This window comes from Dipodomys merriami, unplaced genomic scaffold, assembly GCF_024711535.1.
Source record: "Dipodomys merriami isolate MVZ:Mamm:240054 unplaced genomic scaffold, mDipMer1.0.p SCAF_11, whole genome shotgun sequence".
NCBI classification, from domain to species: Eukaryota; Metazoa; Chordata; class Mammalia; order Rodentia; family Heteromyidae; genus Dipodomys; species Dipodomys merriami.
Genome location: NW_027202382.1, coordinates 725715 through 749821, shown reverse-complemented (window position 1 = coordinate 749821; position 24107 = coordinate 725715). Strand labels below are relative to the sequence as shown.

Sequence of the window (24107 nt, the reverse complement as noted above, 5' to 3'; positions counted from 1 at the left end):
TGTCAGCCTGTGATTCAGCCTTTCGGATCCCGTCTCCGTTCTATCCCATCTCTGCTATGTCCCTTATACTTACCTTTTCCTCTCTTTACTTTGTCACAGTCAGGAACACCCCAAGATGTTTGTGATCTTAGTTTTTCCCTCTCCGATTCACTGTTGAAACTAAGTTTTCTTACCTTTCTTTTGAGCCAGCTATGCTTTTCAAAGAACTCTTCCTTTAATCCTATCATTATCAACCCTCTGTTTTCCCTTTCTCCTGAGTTTCAGCTTCATCCAGCATGATAACACAGTTACTTCCTTGTGCAAAGAAAGCATGAAAGAAAATTTTGAGTGGAGGGTGAAGTATGCAGGGCTTCTAGAATGCCTTGGATAAAGCTAACAGAATCTCTCTCTTCTTCCCGTCGACAAAGGCAGCTTTCTCATCTTTAGGCTTAGCAGACTGTATGGAAACTATACACACAGGTGTGCTAGGTTGCTTGCAAGACAGTGGACATGAGCAAATTGGGTTTGGGGCCTTCAGATAGGCATGTTAGTAAGAAGAAAGCAGAAAGTTGTTAAATAGTATGTTTAAGGTTTTGTGGTTGGTTAAAAAGGATGCCAAGGTCTTTGCTTATGGTCTAGAAGGACCATAAGATTTTTATAAGATCAGAGTAAAGGCTTTTTAAACACAAAGAATGTTCTGTGATTAAAGTGATGGAAAGGGAGGAGAAAAACACACAAGGTTTGTTGCTAATGAGTATATGTTTAATAAATTCAAAAGAGCTACCTAGTATACACAAGAGTCAAATTCATCCTAGACACTAAATAGCTGTTAGAATAAAATATAGATAATAGAAGTAAAATGTAAATAATCTTCTCTATAAAGAAATTTGATTCAGTAAGGTGATTGCTAAAGTATTCAAGTATATGTTGAGAACACTGTGAAATAACAGATATTTAAATTCACTCTTTGTTTATGCCTTGAATTTTTTTTCCTGCTAAGATGCTGTTCTGCCTGGAAACGAGGCTGGTCCTTAATTTTGAATTACACATAAGAGATATTCCATGTGAAGAAGAAATTCTAACTCTGTGGCATAGATTTAGGATTTTCATAAAGGAAGTTTTCTTAAAAGACAGCACCATAGAATAAGCAGAGCTTAGTTTAGCTTAGATCATTTGTTCTCTTCTCAGTTGTCTGATGATCATAGAGCCTCACTGGCCATAGGTCACCTGTATTGGAGAGAAGTACATGTGTAAATCTCATTTTTTTTTTTACTCAGGATCTAAAACCAATAAATACCCATTGGCCCTATTTTCCAACATTCTGGACCCTTTGCTAATTTGTCAAATTTTGCTAATATCTGCTTTAGTGATTGACAGTTTTAAAACTCTTTCACCTAAATATGTGGAAACTAGATGATCTGTATGGAAGGAAGTATTTCTCCTTTGATTTTCATCCTCCATAATTTCTACCGTCTTTATTCTTCTCTTCTAATAGTGGCCACTAGTAGCTAAAGTTTTTCTTAAATTTTTATTAGAAAAGTAAGCTTATCTGCTTCATCTTTAAGGTGCACAAAAGGTGATTCAGCCACGTGAATAAATTTAAAAACAAAATATTGTTTGCCTAAGGTGATTTATAAATAAAAATGAGGCAACCCTTGGTACCAAGTGTGAACCTTCCCTGTGATTGCTAGTTAAATCAGTCCAGATTTACACATGCAAACGTCTTGATTTGCATGGAGGAAGGCATCTGTGTTTGCTTTATTAAAACATGCTGATGTCTCCAGAACTAAATTTGTTCCTCTATGGGCCTCTGGGTAGCTGTAGGTAAAAAGTAAAGATGTATAGTTTGTGCTTGTCTTATTACCTGATTTCCAGCCCTATACAGGTGTGTAGGAATAAATTAACATGAGGTACCTCTGATAAGCCACTGCATACATTAACAACAGAGGTGAAGATGTGAAAACATGCTACCTGCCTCCTGTTATCACCTTAACATAGCAACATCCATTTTTTCCATCAGTCTCTGTGTTTGAAAACTTTAGCAAACTTTTCTAGTGAGAGATTTTCAATAAATAGACAAGTTCACCAGGCAATAACCTCCAAGAAGTAAGCCACTTAGCACTAAGGAAATAACTAATAGTGTATTTGTCCTAATTAATTAGTTGTTAAATATGGTGTGTTAAACCTCTCCAAGAACAAGAGGAGAACATTTTAAGGGATCAACTGTTTCCTGTCCTATGTTTTTCCAAAAGTACAATGCTCCATTTCAAAAATTCTTTTCTAAAGTGAAGTTGTGCAGGTCTTCTGACTTTTAAATGTTTTAAAGCAGATATTTTTTCCCCTCACTGCTACTCTATTTGGCTTTACAATAGAGCTAGTGGATCAATAGGCCTTTTGTACTTACCTCCATTACTTTCCATCAAAAGCAAACAAACAAAATAAATCCCCCTCCTGAGTAATTGCTAGTTGTGCCCTCCTCCAGCAAAACTTTGGTAGTAAGATAAACTTCTGTGTCATTCCTGTCCCTGGGGTTCTTTTTATACACTGGGAGAAGAGCAATGAGCAAAACGGTCTCCTTGTATCATGGGGAGAGACTCTGTCAAGCCTAAAGTGAGCCTCTGAGCTTCCTAATGACCGCCTGCTGGCCCAGCTGGATGCAAGACAAGCTCATTTAAGCCTCTGCTGACCTTTCATCCTCTACTACAAGAACTACACCAGCCACTTCCACTGTCTCCAAAACTGTGTACCAAGTAGACAGCCAAGTATAATGGCCAGCAAATGATTTCTCTTGCATGGTGCCAAGATACTTTTTTTAAAAAATAATTCTATTGGTAGAGGTAATATAAATCTCTTGTGACTGTTGTCACTCCCAACACACCAACATACTGTTTCCAAATAGTCCTTATTCATCTTTCTTAGAAACGGTCTCCTCTTCTCACTAATATTATTGCAGAAAGTATAGGTAGAGAAGTAGATATATAATTAGTGCATAGGCAGTCCATTTTTTGATGGTTCTACTTAGAAAGGATCATTTTCCATATTTCTGCTTCCTTCTGCACCACAAAAACCTGTTGGGCCCTCTGATAAACTTTATTAGTTTGAGTATTTCTCATATTTCATTTGAGGTACTCATCTTCGTAGACAGTCTTTCCTTTTTTAAAAAGCAGGCCATTTTCTACCAGGAAAAAGGCATAAGACTAGACACTAACATCCATTTATGTAACCCTGGTCAGATCCCTTCTCTGTTAGGTAAGACTTCTGCCAACTCTCTTCTTTTTTTTTTTTTTTTTTTTTTTGTCAGTCATGGGGCTTGAACTGTGGGCTTGGGTGCTGTCCCTGCACTCTTCAGCTCAAGGCTAGCGCTCTACCACTTGAGCCACAGGCCACTTCCGGTTTTCTAGTGGTTTATTGGAGATAAGAGTCTCACAGACTTTCCTTGCCCGGCTCGCTTTGAACCTCCATCCTCAGATCTCAGCCTCCTGAGTAGCTAGGATTATAGGCGTGAGTCAGCAACGCCTAGCTCTAACTCTCTTCTTTACTAAGAATACTGAAAATAGAGCTGTAAAGCATTCCCTTTTTTCTGCTTTCAAAGGTATACTCAAATAATTTCATGTTTTTGCCATTAGACTCCCATGAGCTTCAAATAAATGAATATGGCAGAATATGAAAGGAGTTTACACTCGCCAAAAATTACAATATCATAAAAAAGGGATTTCAGTCACTTTTATTCTTGAGTGCCGTGTGTATTGTGTGTGTGTGTGTGTGTGTGTGTGTGTGTGTGTGTGTGTGTGTGTGTGTGTGTACATGCACGGGCACGCTCACGCACACATGCGCATGCACATGAAAGAAGCAAGCTAATCAGAGGAAGAAAATACTTCTTAAGGAAAGAACAATTTTTCTTTAGTGCACATAAAACCACACTTTAAAGAAAAAAAAGTACCTAGGTTTTATGTCCTCATGCAAGCTGCCTGAATTAAAACAGAAGTTGTAAATTCCTGGTAAAGAAGCTGTTATGCCTGAAGTGTTAGTGATCTTAACTCTAGTACTTTATGGAGTTTATTACTTCTTTTATTAACTAGGGGGAAAAATGTTACCCTCTTTCAGTTTAATTCTTCTTGCTTGTGCTAATTTTGACTTTCCTTTGGGGGGAAAAGTGATTCTACCTGAACGTGTATAGGTGATGCCTCAGTTTCACTCTGGAATATATCATGTGGGATTATAATGAGCCACTCAAAGATTATGCTAACATTCTCATCTAAATGAACCAAAGTATACATATGTTTTAAGTAGACACCACATAAATAAAATATCAAAAGACAGTTCATCCTTAATTGCCAGGAGAGAGATCCCATCTTGGAAAGTGATGTATGTATGAAGCTACTTTATCATGTTGGTGACAAATAGGAAGATTTGGTAAGTAAAATGATTCAGATGTGAGCAATAGGAACAAGAGGCTTTCTGAAGGCAGCTTCTGGGACCTGATTGCCAGCTGAAGAGACCTTCTCTCACTCTGCTGCCTTTTTAGTCCACTCTGTCACTGAAGGGGCACTGGTGGGTCACTTAGCTCACTAGTAATTGTGTTTTACAGACTTCTAAAGCAATTGGCTCAGTCAGTCCCAATTCAATAAAAGTGGAGAGTGAGAGAGAGAGAGAGAGAGAAAGAGAGAGAGAGCACTTTTGTTCTATTTTTTACTTGAAATTATTTCATTCAGCAGTCTGTCTTTTTTATTACCAGGACTTGACATTAGCACTCCAAGCTATATTAGCATCCATTTCAGCAGTTCAGTAATGGTATTAAAAAAACACTTAACTTCAACGGTGAATGGTTGTATGACAGTACCATAAAAAATCCACATTATATTAAAAAAAACTTAAGTATTTGTCCCAGCAAATTATTTTTCACTTGTTTAACCACTTAAAAACTATGTTCCATGAGCACTCTCTTGTTCTCAGAAACAGCAATGGTGGTGCTATGTGGGTTAGGGAATTGGGGAAGGAGAAATCTATTGGTGAGAAGTAGATGCTGTTTACCCTGTAGTTAGATTACCTTCCATTCATCAGCAGAGATGGAATTGGCAACCTCAGTGCACCCAAGGTAAAATTCTTGGATCCTTGTGCCTGACTGGGATTTGATTTTGAACCCAACACTCTCCAAACTTGGGAGCAGAGCCTAACTACTTTGGCACTGTGGTGTGCTCATAAATGACTACATTAGGTTCTAAATTTTGATTAAACATTCAGTAATTAATCAATGGTAGACACGAAGCAGTTGGCAAGGTCCAGAGCTGCAAAATGTTTAAGACATAAAACATTACAAAGTAATTAGAATATGCTCCTTCAAGAGAAGGATTGCCTTCAATAAAGAGGTAAATGATAGCATCCTGTTTATTGTGGACGTAGGCAGCCAGAGCAATATGATAAACTGCTGGAAATACACATATCAGTAATCATCCACATTATTAGTACCATTAATCATAATTCCAAAAATATGACAGCAGCAGCCAACTTTTTGACCAATTTTGCTTCTGCCTGTTGGCCATTATAACTTCACTAATAGACTGCAGTGTTCCTGTGCGTGGCAGTTTGCATTGAGAATGGAAGGTTAATTATATTTGAGCTGCTGATTTCTTCTCTCCTTGGAAAAGGCTTAGCACTTTGACAATCCCAGGAGCTCACCGTTGTTAAACCAGTAAAAGTACTTTATTGAAATTTTCTTTGTTGGTCAGGAATGAGGAGATGTTTCAAATGAGATATAAGCGCCAGGCTGGGACAGCCTCTAATGTTTCTTGCTCCAAAGTGATCCTTGGGCAGTAAGATGAACTCATTGGTTCTTTAGACCACTTTGCTCTCTCATTTCTCTTCTGCAGATGGGTAGAAAAGTTCTGTTCATGTTGATATACTACAAAGTCCCTTAAGACTAGTTTCAATATGTATATATAGGACCAGGATATTGAGAATGGCTAACAACATTAGGAGAGATAGCAAGAATAATTGCTTATAATGAGAAATATCAAGTTGTTAATACACTTCTGACCATGCCAATGGGATTTGAAAGGAAAATGAACTATACAGAATCATCTGATGTTTCTAAAATTGAATAGGAATAGTAGCATTAATGCATGTTGCCGATTGTTGAACTGCACACTTTATATTTTAGATGATAGTTTTGATATCAATGAAGCAAAATGAAATTAGGTTATGCTTATTCTTTTTATTCAAGTCTGCTTAGTACTTTCATTTTCCACATTGAACTACAGATAAGGCCATAGCTAAATAATACTATTTTATTAAATAATTTCTTCTTCCTTGGGAAACACATTTGTCTTTGTTTTTTTTTTTTTTTTTGTCAGTCATGGGGGCTGAACTCTGGGCATGGGCACTGTCCCTCAGCTTTTTAGCTCAAGGCTTGGGCTCTACCACTTGAGCCACAATGCCACTTCCAGCTTTTTCTGATTATGTGGTGCTGAGGAATCAAACCCAGGGCCTCATGCATGCAAGGCAAGCACTCTACCACTGAGCCACCTTCCCAGCCCCGAACTCATTTATCTTTTTTTTCAAGAAGGAATAGATATGAATTCATTGTTTTACAGAATTATCTAGGATAAGATCTTCCAAGTCCTAGTAGCTAGTATGGATTTATTTGATCAAACACAATTTCTTATCCAACCTTGGGATGGACCCTTAACTCATGAGATGGCTGGATTCATTTATCTTTAATGTTACCTTTTTATTTATTTATTTATTTTGCTGGTCCTGGGACTTGAACTCAGGGCCTGAGTGCTGTCCCTGAGCTCTGGTACTCAAGGCTAGCACTTTTTCAATTGAGTGATAGCACCATTTCCAGCTTTTTCTGAGTAGTTTATTGGAGGTAAAAGTCTCATGGCCTTTCCTGCCTGGGCTAGGTTCGAACTGTGATCCTCAGATCTCAGGCTCTTGAGTAGCTAAGATTACGGATATGAGCCACTAGTACTCAGCTTCTGGTGTCATCTTTTTAAGAAGTTGTATCATAAAACTTCAATAATATGAAATATTTTGAATAATTTTTCTTAGGAAGCATTTCCTTTAAAAACTGGAAGAAATTGATGTGCCATATTATATACATAAAGATGAGGCAAATTTGAATACAAAAGAAAAACCCATCCCTATTTGGAAGTAAATCTTCTGAAACTTTTATATAAATTAGAATGTAAAATAAGATGAGAGGTTTGAGCATTTAATTGGTCAGTGTATGTATGTAGCTCAGATTTCTCAGTAAACCTGTAAAAGATGCTAGGGCTCACATGACTCCACTTTTTCTTACCCAGCAGTAGTAATAAACTGAGCACCATAAGAGCTGCCTGATCGAGAAAATTTTCAAATGCTTCGAAGGCATCATTCTGTTCACAGTGTAGCACTTGTCTCACGTTACAATGCAACAGGTAGCTACTGAATAATCAGTACCATGGAGAAGCCTGTGTGTCAGATATAACTCCAAAGTAAAACACTTAGGGAACAGGGCTGTTGGATATGAATTCTACACTTAACCTGAGCTTCCAGCATACACATTTTGTATCTACCAATCTGCTTTCCCAAATGCCATCCCTACATTAACATTTTTTATGCATTCCACAGCAATGACAAATTGTTTTCTAACTGTAGTGCGAGATTTAGTATGCAAAAGACATGTTTGCCTCTGCCAACAAACCAATAATTCTCACTAACATCTTCAGAGTTACAACATTTATAAAGTTGCAAAGTGGAGTAAACAAACCATCTGTTTGGCTTTTCCATATATGTCATGCTTTCTTATTAGCATATTACGATTCATTTAGTAAACAAATTTGGTGATTTCGTTCACGTCAAAGTTAGATCGGAAGCTTGAAGATGATTAACATTCCCGGGACAAGCACATTAATACATTGCTTCCTCTGCAAAGTTAAATGGCTTCTCAGGAGAATCGCCCCTTGTTGACAAGATGAGACTGTCAATTTTGTTTTCCTGCCACATTAGGGGCCATAAGGGGATGGCAGGCTCTGAGAGAGGGGAGTCGTGTAGGCAGCATAATTCACTCTGAATTGAGAAGAGAAGTCTAATTCTGATAAATGGTCGACCCCAATACATCCTACCTGTTATTACAACAGACATGCCATATCTGCACAGTAAATTAGCTAACCCCCTAGAGTTTGGTAAGAGCTTATCTTCAAGTGAATAATTTGAATGTAGGGGAACTGTCTGCGTGACCAGTGTAGATGATTTGTTTTATATTGAAAGGGATTGAAATGATGGAATTTTATATTTTTAATTTGTAAGAATTTGCTTGGCTTTTATTTCATGTATTTAATATGTATTTCTCTACCTTTGGGAGCGTTGGGGGAACTACCCAGGAGAATTTTACAATGAGGTTTCTTCCTCACCTAGGGGATGGTGTTCAGACCTTCTAGAAAGAATCTTTATATAATAATCTTTTGAACTACTGTCTATATTGCAGAAATGGTCAGTGTCCAGAATGTCATTTAATTCACAAAGCTATGAATGCACACTACATTACCATTAATAAATAGTAATACAGAAATTTTGAGGAAGGGCTAGATAGGATTATCGTAGTTTAGATAAAAAGAGAACTTAGAAGGGGTAGAAGTTTCAATTTTCCTTTTCTGTGGATTTAGATAACTGTTTTGCATTTCCTTCTCCCCATGTATACATACAGATGACCCTTTATATCCACAGGTTCCATACTCATTCATGTACTCAACCAATATTTGAAAAACATCTGTTTATACTTTTCCTTTGTTATTTCTTGTTCAGTACAGTTCAACAATTTGCACAGCTTTTAAGTTCATTGTTATTGTAAGTAATCTAGAGATGTTGTAGAGAGTACAGGAGGATGTGTAGGTCTTACGCAAATTCTGTGTCATTTTATTAAGGGCCTTGATTGTCCCCTCACTATGGTTTGTGAGAGGTACTGGAATCAATCCCGGAAGAATATCAGTGAATTACTGAAAATTCATACAGATGTATACATGTACACACACACACACACACACACACACACACACACACACAAACACACACTTATCTACTATGATCACTCTAGACTATACTTCTTGAACATTTTAGGTATCCGTATTGTGTTGAATAACCTAGTCAAGCAGGAACATAAAAGAAAAATAGACCATTTTTTCCAAGGCATTGTAATTATCAAGTGTTCTATTCAATTTATTGAATTCAGAATGGTTCAAACCTGATTAAGAATTAAGAGTTAGGGCTGGGAAGGCGGCTCAGTAGTAGAGTGCTTGCAGCACTTGCATGCATGAGGCCCTGGGTTCGATTCCTCAGTACCCCATAAGCAGAAAAAGCAAGAAATGGGGTTTGGCTCAAGTGGAAGTGCACTAGCCTTGAGCTGAAGAGCTGTGGGACAGTGTCCAGGCCCAGAGTTCAGGCCCCATGACCGACAAAGAAAAAAAAGAAAAGAAAAAGAATTAAGAGTTAAGTGATGGACATTTCCTGTCATATGTAGCTTAATTTACTGTTCATATCTGACTGAGACCGGTTTTCTAACTTAGTAATGAGACTTTATTTTTTAAAAATAAGTGAATAGTTTTTAAAAAAATAAGCAATGTTTTTGCCTGGTCTCAAAGTTAAATATAAAAACTGGAAACTCCTTTCTTTTAAACAAATCCTGGTTTTTTAAACTTTTTTTTATGAAACATTATATTCATGTAAATGGAACATTTGGACGAGTAAGAAAAGAACATGAGGATAAAACGTGCAAATCAGGATGCAGATACCTACCCTCTCTGAGGATGAATGCCATGTCTTCTGTAACTGTGTAGTGAAGTTTTGTTAAGGAAACAGAACTAGACTGACTGGTTGTTCCACAGGACTTACACTCAGCATTCCAAATGAAGAAGTAGTGGTTAGGGTTTTGACACCATCCCCCCACTCCAAAACTTTATTACTTTTTTCTTTTTATTGCTTTTTTCCTCTTTGTGATCGTAGTCCTTAAGAGGCTTCTGATAAATTCACAGTGTAGAAAGAGTACAGAACTTCAGAGAAAAGAAACATTCGTAATTCCAAGCATAGCTCAAGTTAAAGGCCTTTTTTTGTGCCCTAATTTTGTAGCTTTCCCTTGCAATACATTGTGGGTATTTTACCAGTGTCTTTTCTCAAATACACTGTTACATGTTTCTACATCAGGATTATTTTATTTCTTTCTGCAGTACATTTTGGGAAAAGCTTCTTTTAAGACTAACATATTTTTCCTGATTGAAGGCAAATAAATGTACTTTCAAATATCTCCTGTGTGTGAAGTGATTCTGCTGGGTCTGAAGGACACAGCTTAAATTAGATGTGGCCTGTATTCTTGAAAGTATCCCTCTTAAGGCCAAGTTTTGGACCACTGTGTTCATCCTTACTCTTTTCCCATGGAAACTTATTTTCTTACTCCATCCTCTCCATCTGCATCTTCTACCCAGTCAGATCAAATATAAACAGTTTTATGCTATGTATGTTCCTATAAAATGTAGTTTTTAATTCAGTGTAGATTTCATTAATCATTATTTTTTCTTTCTTGAAGATAAATGTTCAGAACACTAAATGTCCTAGAACAAATTTTAGAGAACTCAAAATTGTTGCTTCATGGAATCTTTTTTCCATTTGTTCTGTACAACAGCTTCCTGTCTCAGGGGCTGCCCAATTTTCCAGCACTGTCTGGCATTTCCTTTTCAGGATTCTCTTCTCTATATATAATTGTCAAGATAGGAGATTTCTTCCTGTGTCTCTTTTATCTTACTGTTCACCTCTTCAGTTTTGCTGATCCAAATAAACGTATAATATTCTTCAAATTGCTATTAACCCCAGGTCTTTATACCTCTTGAGGACAGTATTTTATAACAGTTAATGGTTTGCATTGACTGACTTGAGAGTCCAACAATAGGTCTTTATGAAATCCAAGTGCTGCCTTTTGTCCATTCTGGGGAGGCTCTTGAGGACCAGCATCAGTAACCAGTGCCCTCCGAAGAATTTTGTGCTGTCTCCTTCCTTCTTTTCCTTCCTTCTTCCCACCCCAGGAACTTTGTTTGTGAAAGAACCTCCAAGTTCACTGTCAGGAGAATGAACCAGCCAGTTTTCCACAACCCATTCTTCTCATCCCCATTTCAGCTGTTTTGCATATGGCATTTAGGAAGATTATTAAACAAAAATGAAATAGATTAAGAAATGAACATAAAAGAATCAATTCTCTTGAACTGTGGTTGCATAATGGAAATCGACTACCATGAATGAACCCGTGCACTGAAGTTATGAACAGCAGAACTAATGCACTGCCATGAGTTCATCTTTATTATTGCATTACACCTGAATCAATTGATAAAGTAGCTTTTTTTTCAAAGGGAGGGATGGCACTTAATTGAATAAAAGTCAATGTAATTATATTAGCAGAGGCCAGCAGTACTGCTGACAGCGGAAAAGGGACACTGTTGAGCAGAGTGCCAGAGCTGGTCTACACATTTCTGCACATCGTTTGGTTGACAGATATTGAGGGCTGGTACATCATCTAATTAGATTACAGATCTCGACTTCTGTAAGTGAGAAGTGAAGAGAAAAAATCTCTTCCTGGTAACATAGCAGTAGAGATGTGTAAATTCACAAGTCATCTTAGGGGAGAGGTGTCCATCTGGGTGATCAGTATGTCCTTTTGTCAATGTTAATTTATTCTTCCTTATTCAGTGTGTCTTGATACAACTGCTGTGTGTCTGGCTGCTGTTTTCTCAGCAGTGACTAGGAAGTGGTGACTACAGATGTGTGAAAAACAACATTGAGTTCTAGATTGCAGTCAGGGCAAAAATGAAGAAAAGTGGGGAGGGTGTTAAAGATTGTAAAATGGGGAGGGTTAAGCTGCTTATAGTAGGCAGATTGTTTTATTAATGGAGTACTAGTACAGAGTGTAACTCTATTTCCACACTCTTGTTATAACCCGATGGTGCTGTCCCTACATGTCATAGCATAGACTTCTTAGTAAGCATTTCCTGCACTCTGCTTAGCAACCTGCACTTGGAGTTATCTGCCATCTGACACCAAGGAAAGGGGGAATGACTGTCAGAGCAGGGACTGACCGTGGGGACCACCTCAGTTTATCATTCACATTTCCACACACTGCATGAATCTGTTTGGAGTTCATTTTTGTTTGATGTTGGTGATGATGCTGTGAATTTGGTTTATTGTAATTTGCTATATGATTTTTGGATTATGCAGCTGATCTGAAAATCATCAAGACAGTGAATGAGATGATCGCTTATGACAGAAAGTAATTTTGTGATCAGAACATTTAAATCCCTATTTTATTGTTTAAGTTTTTTAAAAACCAGATGTCTAGAATGTGAATTTGTTTTCTCTCTCTCTTTTTCTCTCTCTCTTTCTCTCTCTCTGTCTCTCATTCTTGCCCTCTTTTGTGATCGATTTAGCAAAAGATTAGAAAGCTGATCTTATTGTCACAAGGTAAGCTCAGCCTTCCCAAGTGCAGTGTGGAGAGGGCTGCTACCCTCTGCCCCTTCCACCCAGAGTGCTATCTATTGTCTTGTGTGGAAAGGTGGAGAAGTAGCTCTCACCTTTCTTGTCTCTGAGGCACATACCTCTCACCCATCTCTAGGAGATACTGGTTATGCTTGTCACCAAATGGAGTGACTTATTCTGGTCTTCTATACTTTTTGATTAAAATCAAGAGGTCTGTTGAACTTAATACCAGCCATTTAGGTCAATTCTGTTATCACAATTACTTCTTCAAGATGTAGAGCTTCCTCCAGTATTGAGAAGCTTTATTTCTGTTTATGTATGAGTTTATTTTTGGAAGGGTAGCGTTCAATTTAGATACTTGTCAAACATCTGAGCCTTTGCAGGTGGAGAGAGGTATATGCCCAAGGGCACTTTAAAAATCAATGGGGGATGTAAATACAAAGGCAATGTTTTCAGATAAATAATAACATATCAGGCTTTGTAAATCATGACATCCCTAAAGATGCTCTGGGACAAATCCTATCTTTTTTTTTTTATACAAGCAAAGCACTCTGAATAGAGTGAAAGTTTTGCTTGTCTAAGAAATGTGGGTTTCAGTTGTTAAAATAGAGGGACCAAATGTCATTGTTGTGCTTGATAAAATTTTGTACTTATTGTGTTTAATTTTGTCCTTTGGGGTTTTTCTGTTGTTTAATATTCTTTAAAAAAGACTTGGTGGGTTGTATTTTAAAAATAATCAGTCTTTAACTTTTGTTTTAGAAGATTAAATTTTAAATAGAAATATTTGATGAAAACATTTCAATACTAAAATGCAGCAACTTCTGAAAAATAAATATATTTTGCTGTTAAATTTAACTGGGATCCCTGATCACTCTAAGGAGAGAGATTGATGTTAGTAAAGGCAGTATTTTAGATCTATTTGAAATTGCTAATCTATGAAGCCTACTTTTTCTTACTCCAAACTTGCAATGTACAAGAAAGAAGTTATCATAACCCAAATTATCTAAACCACGTGTTCATTTTAAAGTAGATCTTTTTTATATCTTAAATGCAGTGTTTACTGTATTTTATAAAGGTAGGGTTTTTTTATTTGATTTTAGGTAGGTAAACTAAGACAAACAGAAAGTTAGACACAGAAAGTTTTTGTTCTTTGCTCCTATTATTGTGCATCTGCTGTAAGGTCCTCTGTGGCTGAAGGTGGCTGCATAGCCTCCTTAAGGTAACAGTCATTGAGAAGAGGGTGCATGGGTTTGCATTTGTCCTACCACTGAAGAATTTTTCTCTTAAAAGAATTATTTTAATGGGAAGTTTCCCTACCTGCACCCTTACCACCAGCACTTACTCCCAGATCCTGATGATGTCGGGAAATGCTGCTTTTAGAAGGGCATAATTAGGAATGAATATGCTTATTGGATGCCTAGTGAAAGCTGAATCCATTTTAAAATGCTCTCCTTTTTCTCGCCCTCCCCACTCCCTGTACACCTACCCCCTTCCCTCTTATTTTCCTAGACACAGTGCCAACATAAATCTGCATCGTAAACTGTTGACCAAAGAACTCGATGACATGGGCCTGGACTCATCGCAGCCCTCCCTTAGCAAGGACCTCCGGGATGAATTTTTGGTGAAGATCTATGGGGCTCAGCACCCCCTGGGGCTCGATGTCAGGGAAGATGCCTCCTCTCCCGCAGGCACAGAAGACTCCCACCTGAATGGGTATGGACGAGGCATGGCAGAGGACTACATGGTCCTTGACCTGAGCACCACCTCCAGCCTCCAGTCCAGCAGCAGCATCCATTCCTCCAGAGAATCTGATGCAGGCAGTGACGAGGGGATTCTTCTCGATGACATTGATGGGGCCAGTGACAGTGGGGAGTCGGCACATAAGGCTGAGGTCCCAGCCCTCCCTGGCAGCCTAGGGGCTGAAGTTTCAGGATCTCTCATGTTCAGCACCCTGTCTGGGAGCAATGGTGGGATCATGTGCAACATTTGCCACAAAATGTACAGCAACAAGGGGACTCTGAGGGTGCACTACAAAACTGTGCATCTGCGAGAAATGCACAAGTGCAAAGTCCCGGGTTGCAATATGATGTTTTCCTCTGTGCGAAGCCGAAATCGGCACAGTCAGAACCCTAATCTCCACAAAAACATTCCCTTCACTTCAATAGATTAGTCCCAGAATGGACACTACAAATGCCAGCTCTCACCAGATGGCCTACATGTTTGAACTGCCTAGTCAGTGTGCTTCCGTACATGGCCAGGGTGTGTATGTATGTGCATATGTATGCCTGTGTCCACACACATGCACACACACACACACACACACACACACATGTTTTCTTTAGATAAAAATGATAAACACTAGGTGCTTTTGAATTTTTTTCCTTTATAGGTATTGGAAGGGGGAGTCTTTAATTTGGGGTTGAAAACAAAGGACCCCTTTAAACACACATACACATGCAAAGCATTCAACCAGCCCCAATTTTGATAGAGTAATTCTTGGTCTTCTCCAAAGAGACAATTTGTTGTGCCCATGACTGTTGCCTGCAAAAACAAACAAACAAAACAAAAACAAAAGGGAGAAAAAGAAATGAAAAAAGAAACAAAAAGGAACTTCTTACCGTTGTCTTTTGTGAACTTTAAGATTTTGAGAGAATCTTCAATTAAAGCATGGCAGATTCACTGTAAATATTTAGCCTTGAGAGGCAAATGATGTAAAACAATTGTATTGATGGTTGTTTAACTCTTTTGTTTAATTTTGACAGTTACATCCAGCTGTTAGATATGCAGGAAAAAACTAGTTTGCTGGCTAGCTCTATTCATTTATGTTAGCATTAATGCACATTTTTTTTAAAAAAGAAGAACATGGTCTTGTTTTTACTACCTGTTAGATGTAGTGATAAAGAGGTGCTGGCATGCTTTACAGCACAGATCTGATTTTTTAAAATGTCCTGTACTAGTACATAAATCCAGTCAAGCACTTTTTTCATACACTACGAGGGGATGTGTAATATCCATGCTTCTTTTTTATCCTTAAACTGTTGCCATACTTCAGTAAGTGTCTTTAAAAAAAATCCACTTGTATAAAAACGGTCTGGTCAGTATAGGGCACAAATGCCAAACAAAAGTATTAGTGTTAACACAAAACTGCCAACTTTGCACAAGTTTCCAGAAAAGAAAATACAATTAGTCACTCAACATAACCACAGGCCAATTTGTTGGCCACCAGAAAACCGCTTTTTTGAAGGAGAAAAAAAAGAAAAAGAGAAAAAAACCTTGGTGATTCTTTCAAGTGCTGAATGTTATTAGAATCAGCACTACATCCTTCTTGCTTATATGTTAAGTTACATAAAAGGAAAGCAAAATTATGTCATGTTAAACAGCCAAGGCGTTTCTTCTTTAGAGGCAGGATAATATTTCAGGATAAAAAAGCCCAAGTTATTCACTATGGAACAATGCTGAATACAGTAAAGGCGTTGAACACTCATTTCCAAGGCCCTCACCCTTCTCCTTTGAAGAGAAAGACAAAAGTCTGAACTGGGTTGATCTGTTGTATGGCCATCTCATTTGTCACGATTTTGCAGTGGCAAATGACGCAGGCCTGTTTGATAGACAAAATCAAAAGCCCTGCTTCACAGCAGCAGTACTTGGAAGCTCAGAACACACGTGCTGAACTTGAATTGAGCAACACTCCTTCCAAAAGGCAGGGGAAGGGGGGGTTACGATAGAATCTCACTGTGTAGTGTTTTGTGTTTCCCCACAGAGAGAAATGAAAGCAAGCCTGAAACCAAGCAATTGAGAGTGAGAATGAGGGGGGAGGCTCTGCTCCAAACCTTTTTTGTTTTGTTTTGTTTTGTTTTGTTTCCGATGTTTACACATGTTGCCTGAGCTGGTTAACCACATCGGCAGCCTCAGCTACCACAACATACTGACTAAATGATGATATTTACTCAAGTTCAGGCTGCAGCCAAAACCGTTAGGGTGTGCACTGCAGACTGGGTTTTGTCTTTTTCTTTTTTTTCCTTTTTTTAAGGGGGAGGGAACAAACAATGTTTTATCAAACAGTACCTAATATAAAGAGAATGTATTTCTTTTCTGCATTTAATGGCCTCAGACATTTCTCTCATCAGTCTAAAAGTTAGATAAATTCCTTTGTTTCAACTTCTCCTGTCATTTCCATTTTTCATGTTTTGTTCATTATTTTTTTTTCTGTGTTCACATCAGCATCCACTTCCGTTAAATTTGCCAAAGGAAACTGTTGATATGTTTCTGTTGTTATTATTCTTGTAGGAGTTATTGTACCTCACAGTATTTATTGTTCCCAAAAATAAGCATCATCCTTGGGGATCCAGTATTTTTTATTTGTGAAGATTTCAGAAACAGTAGGTTCTTAAAGATAAGCTAGATATATCTAGGGGCTTTATCTTCACCTCCTTGTGAACATGCATTGGGATTCCTTTGATTCTTCTTTTGTTTTACAGTGAGGAAAGACCAAAAGTATTTGCAGTACAAAGAAACTATATCAAACACTATTTCTGTTAAATGACAAATGTTTACGGTAAAAAGCTGAGGAATTAGTAATAACCGTTTTTGTTTTCTTGTACCTTTGAATTCCCCAAAATCTTAATTGCTTTATTTTGGTGTTATGTTAAATTGAATAGACGGAGATGTTTTCCTTTGTTTTATACCATATAAGACTCTGTACAGTATGTTTGTGAAAAATTGAACTAGAAAAATGAACATTTTTGTTTGCAAACATTTTGGTCCTCACAGCGTTCTCTGTATTGCGCTATTGCCCATAACCAAATGACTAGATTGAAAAAGAATGCAAAAATATTTTGACTATCTCAACAGAAATTATGGAAACTAGCTTTTAGAGTGGGTAGATTTAAGAAAAGTAATATGCATTTTTATTTCAGTAACTCTTACAAGATACACTCCTAGTTGAGATATGAGAATTCATCTACAAGATCAGTGTTTGGTCTGCTTGATTTAATGCCAAGTACAAAATTCAGATGGCCCCAGTGAGTGAATTAAATAGATGCCAGGAGGTCACATCAGCAAATGAGCCAGGCTTAGTCAGAGCAAGTGTTTTGTTTCTTGCCCAGAGCCAGGCTAATGTCTATAGTCAGTTAGCAAAGTCCAGAAGGAGATAGATTCTAGAAACAGAATTTCCCTTGCTTGCAAACATGAATACAAGACCCTGGATTTTGTCAGCAAGATGACACTAAGTCCTGGGCAGCTGACACTTCTTAAGTGTGTCCCTTACTTGCTACTATTTTGTGCCTCAAGTTCCCAATTGTTATGGTGACCTTCTCAACTGAATAGCATTTTTCAACACAAAGCCTCTTAAAAGGGACTAGGGAGGTGGACAGATGTGGTGTATAAAATTTAAACTCATAAAATGTACAAATGTTACGGTCCCGAAGTGTTGCCTGTTCTTGGGTGTGTCAGAATGCCATGTTTTGACTTAACTGCACTTCTCCTGGAGATGGCGGCTTTTGTGCAAATGGAAGGATAAGGAGATCAACGTTCTGATCACAGAGCTCTTCAACCTGCCCTGTTCTTTCTCATTTACTTCTTCCTAGGAGTTTCCTGTTTCTCTTCAGTTTCTGTCTGGCTGCCTCCCATTTCATGCTAGCTGCAAATTACTAGGGATATAGACTTTCATCCATGTATGTAGCCTTTTCCCATTTGATTGATTTTAACCAGACTTTTGTCACAGGTTCAAAATTAGGTAATATTATTGTGCATGCACTCTAGCTGATGTTGACGTTTACTGTTTTGATCATTTTAAGCTACATTTTTGTAAATATCAGAAAGGCTCACTCTGCCTTCAGGAATATCTGCATGCTATGGAGGTGGAAGAAAGGGAGCAAGAGAAAGGATAGATCATAAGTAAGTTGGTTTGGAAAATGTGATTTTAAAGCTTGATGTTCTGCTAGTAATTGTATTTAAAGAAACCAACCCAGTGTAACTCATTCAAGGTCTTAATTGCAGCTGCCCTATTCAGCCTGCTGCTTTTGTAAGATTTAAAAGTGTGAACACTTTCTTTCCCAATATTGACTTTGTTTTTTAAGTGTTTTTAGTACAAGGGTGCCACTGTCCTTGTAGTGATTTATTTGGCTATTTGATTTCTAGACTTCCAGTAAAAGGAGGAAGACACTGAAATAGTTAACAGCCCTATTAGTATATGCCTTTCTTTTTGAAAGGAGAGGAAATATATGTATATATGAATGGACTGGTCCAAAGGCATTTTCCTCATTTTATTCAGGAGAAACTATGCGCTAGGTTCCCACCCAATCAAATGGAACCTTTTCTCACATGCCAGAGGTACACCAAGAAAATGAAAAAGGGGCCTTTAATAAATACCACTTAACAGCTTCACCTGACTACTCCTGATTTGCTCCTGGTCTTCTAACATTGGGTTAGGTTGAGTAACACAATAAATAGAATCCAATTGTCCTAAGATGCACTGCTCTTGCTATCAGAAAGAACCAGATGGTCCAGGACAGAAGCTTTCATCCTGGGGACACACCCTATTTTTAAGAGTTGCTTTTTAAAAGTATGACAACTTTTAGTTTAGAAAGAATCTCTTAACCTTTCCCCAAACTGGAAATAGCTAAATTTGGGGGGAGGGGTTTCTTTGCCTCCTGTTCTTTGTTTTTTAACAGGATGGTTCCAGTGGAGTAAGGAGGGTAGTAAAAGCCCAAATACTAGTTCTTCTCCTGAAAGACTAGTTCTCCTAGAGGGTTGGCTCCTGCTCTGGTTTGAGGATAGCTTGAAAAGAAAGTTAATGCACAGAGAGTATATGTCCAAGAGTAGTCTGGTATAGCTCTCTCTGGCAGTGGGTGATAATATATTCATGTTGTGTCCTACGGAGTTCCCAGTGACCAGGTGAGTTGAACATGAGCAAGTTAGAACAGCCATGTGGTAGCAGAAGTATGAGGTGTGAGGTAATTTATTTTTGCATTGGTTTTGAGTTAGAAGGGATGCTGAAGTCCCTTTAGAGCAAAAAGATAAAAGAGGTCACTTAGGTTTTAAAAATGGTGAAACCTACTTCAAATCATGAGTGGATTGTAGCTATGAGTGGAGAGTACCAGCATGGAGCTGTCCGATCACCCATCATTGCCTTCATTTGTTGCTGTAGCAACACACAAAGGCATGATTATGATAGCACTTGGCTGTTGATCTCTTGACCGAAGCTGGAGCTCAATACACTGAACTATGAGGCATAGAAGTAACTTCTGTTTCTGTATTTTCCCTCGGAGCCAAAACAGTCGTGCTCCTATTACTACTAGGACCATAGTTGATCTGTCCCAGAATCATTTCTGGGTTTCTTGTAATTGCAGAATTTCTCACCATAAAGATGATTGTCCAGTAGTGTCACGGCTACAGCTGTAATGCTGCCCACTGCATCATCTGCCGCTGCTCTTGCCCACACGCCCCTTCCAAGCCAGTGTCCATTCATTGCCATCCTTCTCACACCTTGCACAAAATTATTTTTATAGTTATTCTTCAATAACTGGACGTCAAATACTGTCTTTGGGCATTTGTTGGAAAATTCAAATGCCCGATAACAGAGGGTTTAAAACAACTTCGCATTTTTACAAGTACACTGAATTGGATCAGCATTATTGCTCATTATAATGCTATATATATTTTTGATGAAAAACACTATAGTTGTCATAAAACTATACTTATTCTTCTCCTCTAAAATGTTGTTATAAATTCATTTGACCTTTACTGCAGGGGGAAAAGTGTCTTTTATATATGGTATTGGAACAAGGCTCAGTTCATAACAAACAGTGGAACATTACAAGAGAGGAAAGGAAAAAGCTAAGTCTGAGCAGTGCGAAGCTTCAGTTCAATTTCACCTCATATCTTTCTAATAACTTACTCGTCACTTTATCACCTTCCAGTAATGTGAACGCTGCTGACAAGACTGTCACACTAACAGCAGACAACACCCTCTTTGCGTCACCCCCAGCTCTCCTGGCTACTTATTGCACTGGCCCTGAAGGGACACAAACTAATAGTGTGCTTTCCAGTTCAGCACTTGGCCATCAAATATAAAAGGATGCGTAATTGCCTGTTTATCCCTTGTGAAGGGGAAATTGAGTACAAGAGCTAGGTTTTCTCACTGAGTTCCCTGATGTATATACACATTCACAACTCTCCCCCCTTCTGTCCCTCCTTCCCCTTCTCTCCCTTCGCTCCCTCCCTCCTGGCTCCCTCCACCCCCCACACACCATTTTCTCCTCTTTTTCCTCTCATATCTTTTTTCCCCTCTATGTCTTTGAGGGGCCCTAAGTGGCTTCTACTTGCCCTCTCCCTTTATTAAGTGCACAGTAACAAGATGGCTTCTTACATCAAGGGTCACAGAGAGGTGGTGTCAGCTTTGGAAACTTACATTTCACAGTTAATGTCCATCCATTTGGGAAGTGCTGGGTGTGGCTCTAAGGAGAGCCAAGTCAGTAGCATAAGTACGATTAGATGTTCTATATTCTATAAGGAAACAATATTTTCTTCTCCTTCAAAAGGTGCCATGTGTTGTAAACAAACTGGTTAAATACAGTGGTTTAAGAAAAACACATTGGGGTGTTTCTAAGTCTGCTATCAAACCTCTGTTCTAAATATACACTGTATCTTTTGGTAATGTACTCCAAATCCATTTTGAAAAATGACAGATTATCTTTACCTTGACAAACTGGACTAATAACAATCTAAAAAAAGGAAATTAATAAGGCACCAAGCTTTTAACTTTAATATTAAAACAATGACTCTCCTCATAGGAAAGGTAATTTCTCCACATGGGAGAATTAGAAAAAAAATAGCTTTACAAAGTTGAGAGAGAAGAAGATCAAAAGATACAAAGGAAATATACAAGAATTATTAATAAATTCCAAAATACCTTGAACCTAAGTAAGGTGTCAGTATCAGCTGCTATTTCTGTATAGTAATGTAATTAAGTGATGGTTGAGAAAGTGGCCCATTAGTGACTAAATGAAGTGGCAAGATCTATTTGTGCACCAACCCTAGGGGGTTGGGGGACACTAGGCTTCCTCCCAGCTCTCTTGCTGCAGTTCCAACAAAATAGTTGATTCCTGCTGTGGACAATTACATTTAAGTCAACCAGATAAAACATGTGGGGATGTAACTTTTGATATGGGCTTTAACAAGGAAAGAAAATCAGCAGGTTTGGAGATAACATAATAGATCTATGTTGACAAACCTGTGCTAAATAATCTCAAAGCAGTCTGAGGACTGGAAAGAAAAGCACTTTGAGCAAGAACTTTGGGTTAGAGAAAAAGGCAGTTTGTTGGTCTGATTTAAGTTCCTTGGTATGTATATATTAGCAATCATTTATCAGGAATCTTCATAGAATCTTAATTTAAAACTCAGTTGCCAAAACTGCACAACTTCTAGAGTTGACATTAGCCTTCTCCCCCTAACTCTTAACAAAGATGCTTAAGAACAGTTCCTAGAGTCTTGATGCTTTATTTAGCTTTCTTTAAAAGAATCTTAGGGGAAAAAAAGAGCAGAAAGGGTTATTTTAACAAAAATGGAGAAAGGTAGATAGTATAATACTATATTTCTTGAAGAGAGAGACAGAAGAGAATCTAAGTGCTATACCAAGATTTTATAAGGCTTCCTGTTGCCAAATGTCATGTTGGGATAATGTATGGCTAAGATGGCAAATCCATCTATTACTAACTGGTTCTGCCCACCTCTATTACGGAATGCAAGGATTGAGAGGTGACTCTGGGGAGACCCTGAATGTGTAAGAGAGCTCCACTCATCTGGCCTGAAAATGTTTTCAAAAAGAAGGTGAAAACTCCAGCCCTCTTGGTAATTGTTCCCCCAACCTCCATCCCACAAGGGAGCCAACGTGACAGTTTGGGTGGGCTCTTGCTGCCGCCTCTTTCCTACTAGGAGACAGCATCTCTCACCCATGCCTGAACTGATGTCCTAGCCTGTGAGAAGCATTGATTCATGAGGTATGATGCTCTTGATCTCCCAGACAATGTGCTGTTAATAGCTTCACTTGAGACGTATCAACCGTGGCTAACTTTTTTTTGTTTAACCTAGTACTCAAATTGGGAGGTTTTTTGCATGTCTTTGTACAGAGTAGCCCATTCTTCTCATTGGCCATCCTGATCTCCTCTGATTTTCCCATTATCTGTCTCACTCCTGCCTTTTTTTCAGGAGGAAGTTCTGAGCTCACCCACTCCCCTCTAGACACAAACAAGTCATTTCTGAAGTAAGACTTTAGAATACACCCCTTCTGTCCTGCTTTTGACTGATTGGGAAACGTGTTGTACCCTGCCCAGGGCTTACATAATGCAAATTAAGTTAATAAGCTGTTCTGTTATGTATTCACCTGGATATGACTATCTAAGATTTATAATACACGGTGCACTGACTTTCCTGTGCAAACTTTGCTTCGGCCAGCCTGTAGAGAGTCGTAACCATTTTCCTACTAGTGCCAGTATGAAGCATGCAGAAGAGCTCATTGTGGGTACTTGAGGGCAGAGTGAGAAGGCAGATCGAACAGCCAGGAGACGTTGGTCTGAGGTCCCCTAGCTTTCCAATGTGCCGCTCTCTGAGTGGGGGTGACTGAGACACTAGTGTTAGCTCCATGGGAGCCAATATCCCTTCCCACTGCTTCCCTCCACCCTGCCCAACTTGTTCTATGAAGCCACCTGCTTTTCTGCTTCCTCCAAGGATGGGAGGGATCAATCTGGGGATCTGGGAAGAATGGTATCTGTTCTCTGGTGCTGATGGCAGACTCATCCAGTGAGACCCCTCACATGGCTCAGAGAACAAGTAGCTTTCTTACCCTAGACCCCAGTGGTGCTTCTCTCATCACAAAAACCTGCATATTTGACAATGAAAATGGCCAAGGGGAATTAAAATACCTTGAGGAAAAGGAATTTTTACTCAGATAGGCTCTCTCCCTCCCCCAGAGTTTAGGGGTTTGGCCTTTTTGTTTTGTTTTTTTGAAAAATTATTTTCATCTGCATCAGACCAGCCTCCTCCACTAAGCCTGAGGCAGAGTTAAAGTCTGTACTGCAAAAGGTAACTGCCCCAAGGGACAGGGACAGCTTGAATCACCCTAATCTAATCATCGTGATGTCAGTAGCTTCATAAATACTGTATGTACTTTAAGTGAGGGTTTTGTTTGTTTTGTTTTGTTTTTGCTGTTTTTGGTTTGTTTTTACTAGTAGTCTAAGGTAATTAAAATTTTTTCTTTGCTATTACCTTTGTTGTATTTTCTGTACTATAACTGTCTACAGTATGTCTTTTGCATAAAATGCATAAGGGTTTTGGGGATGTAAATGGAATTTTATTCATATTTTGTCCAAATACCTCTTGTAATTTGTATCAAAATTCTTGTACAATTTTTATATTAAAGATTTATCAGTCACTGATCTTTTCTTATCGTTTTGATTTGAAAAAACCTCAATAGACTCCAATAAGTTTGCAAGCACACCAGCCCTGGGGCTCACAGAGCAACTCACCCTATCTATTTAAGTGGACTCATTGGCTAACTCAGAGTAGGTCTCCTATTTGAGCTGCACTTGCTTTTATTAAATAGACACCTAAGCAAGGCTATGTTATCTTTTGTTTAAGTGGAA

The 24107-nt window shown here is 38.4% G+C and overlaps 1 protein-coding gene across 4 annotated transcripts in view; it reads left to right on the top strand.

The window, feature by feature from the left end:
- Bnc2 (basonuclin zinc finger protein 2) overlaps positions 1-23878 on the top strand; it is a 433182-nt gene extending 409304 nt beyond the window's left edge. For 3 of the 4 annotated variants that reach the window (XM_070007731.1, XM_070007722.1, XM_070007714.1), the window contains one exon: positions 13978-23878. In XM_070007731.1, coding sequence (XP_069863832.1) covers positions 13978-14638 — 661 coding nt within the window. In that variant the 3' untranslated portion in view covers positions 14639-23878. Of the gene's footprint in view, positions 1-12419; positions 12454-13977 lie in introns of all 4 variants that reach the window. The other variant, XM_070007739.1, reaches the window with a different exon arrangement.
- The last annotated feature ends 229 nt before the right edge of the window (positions 23879-24107 follow it).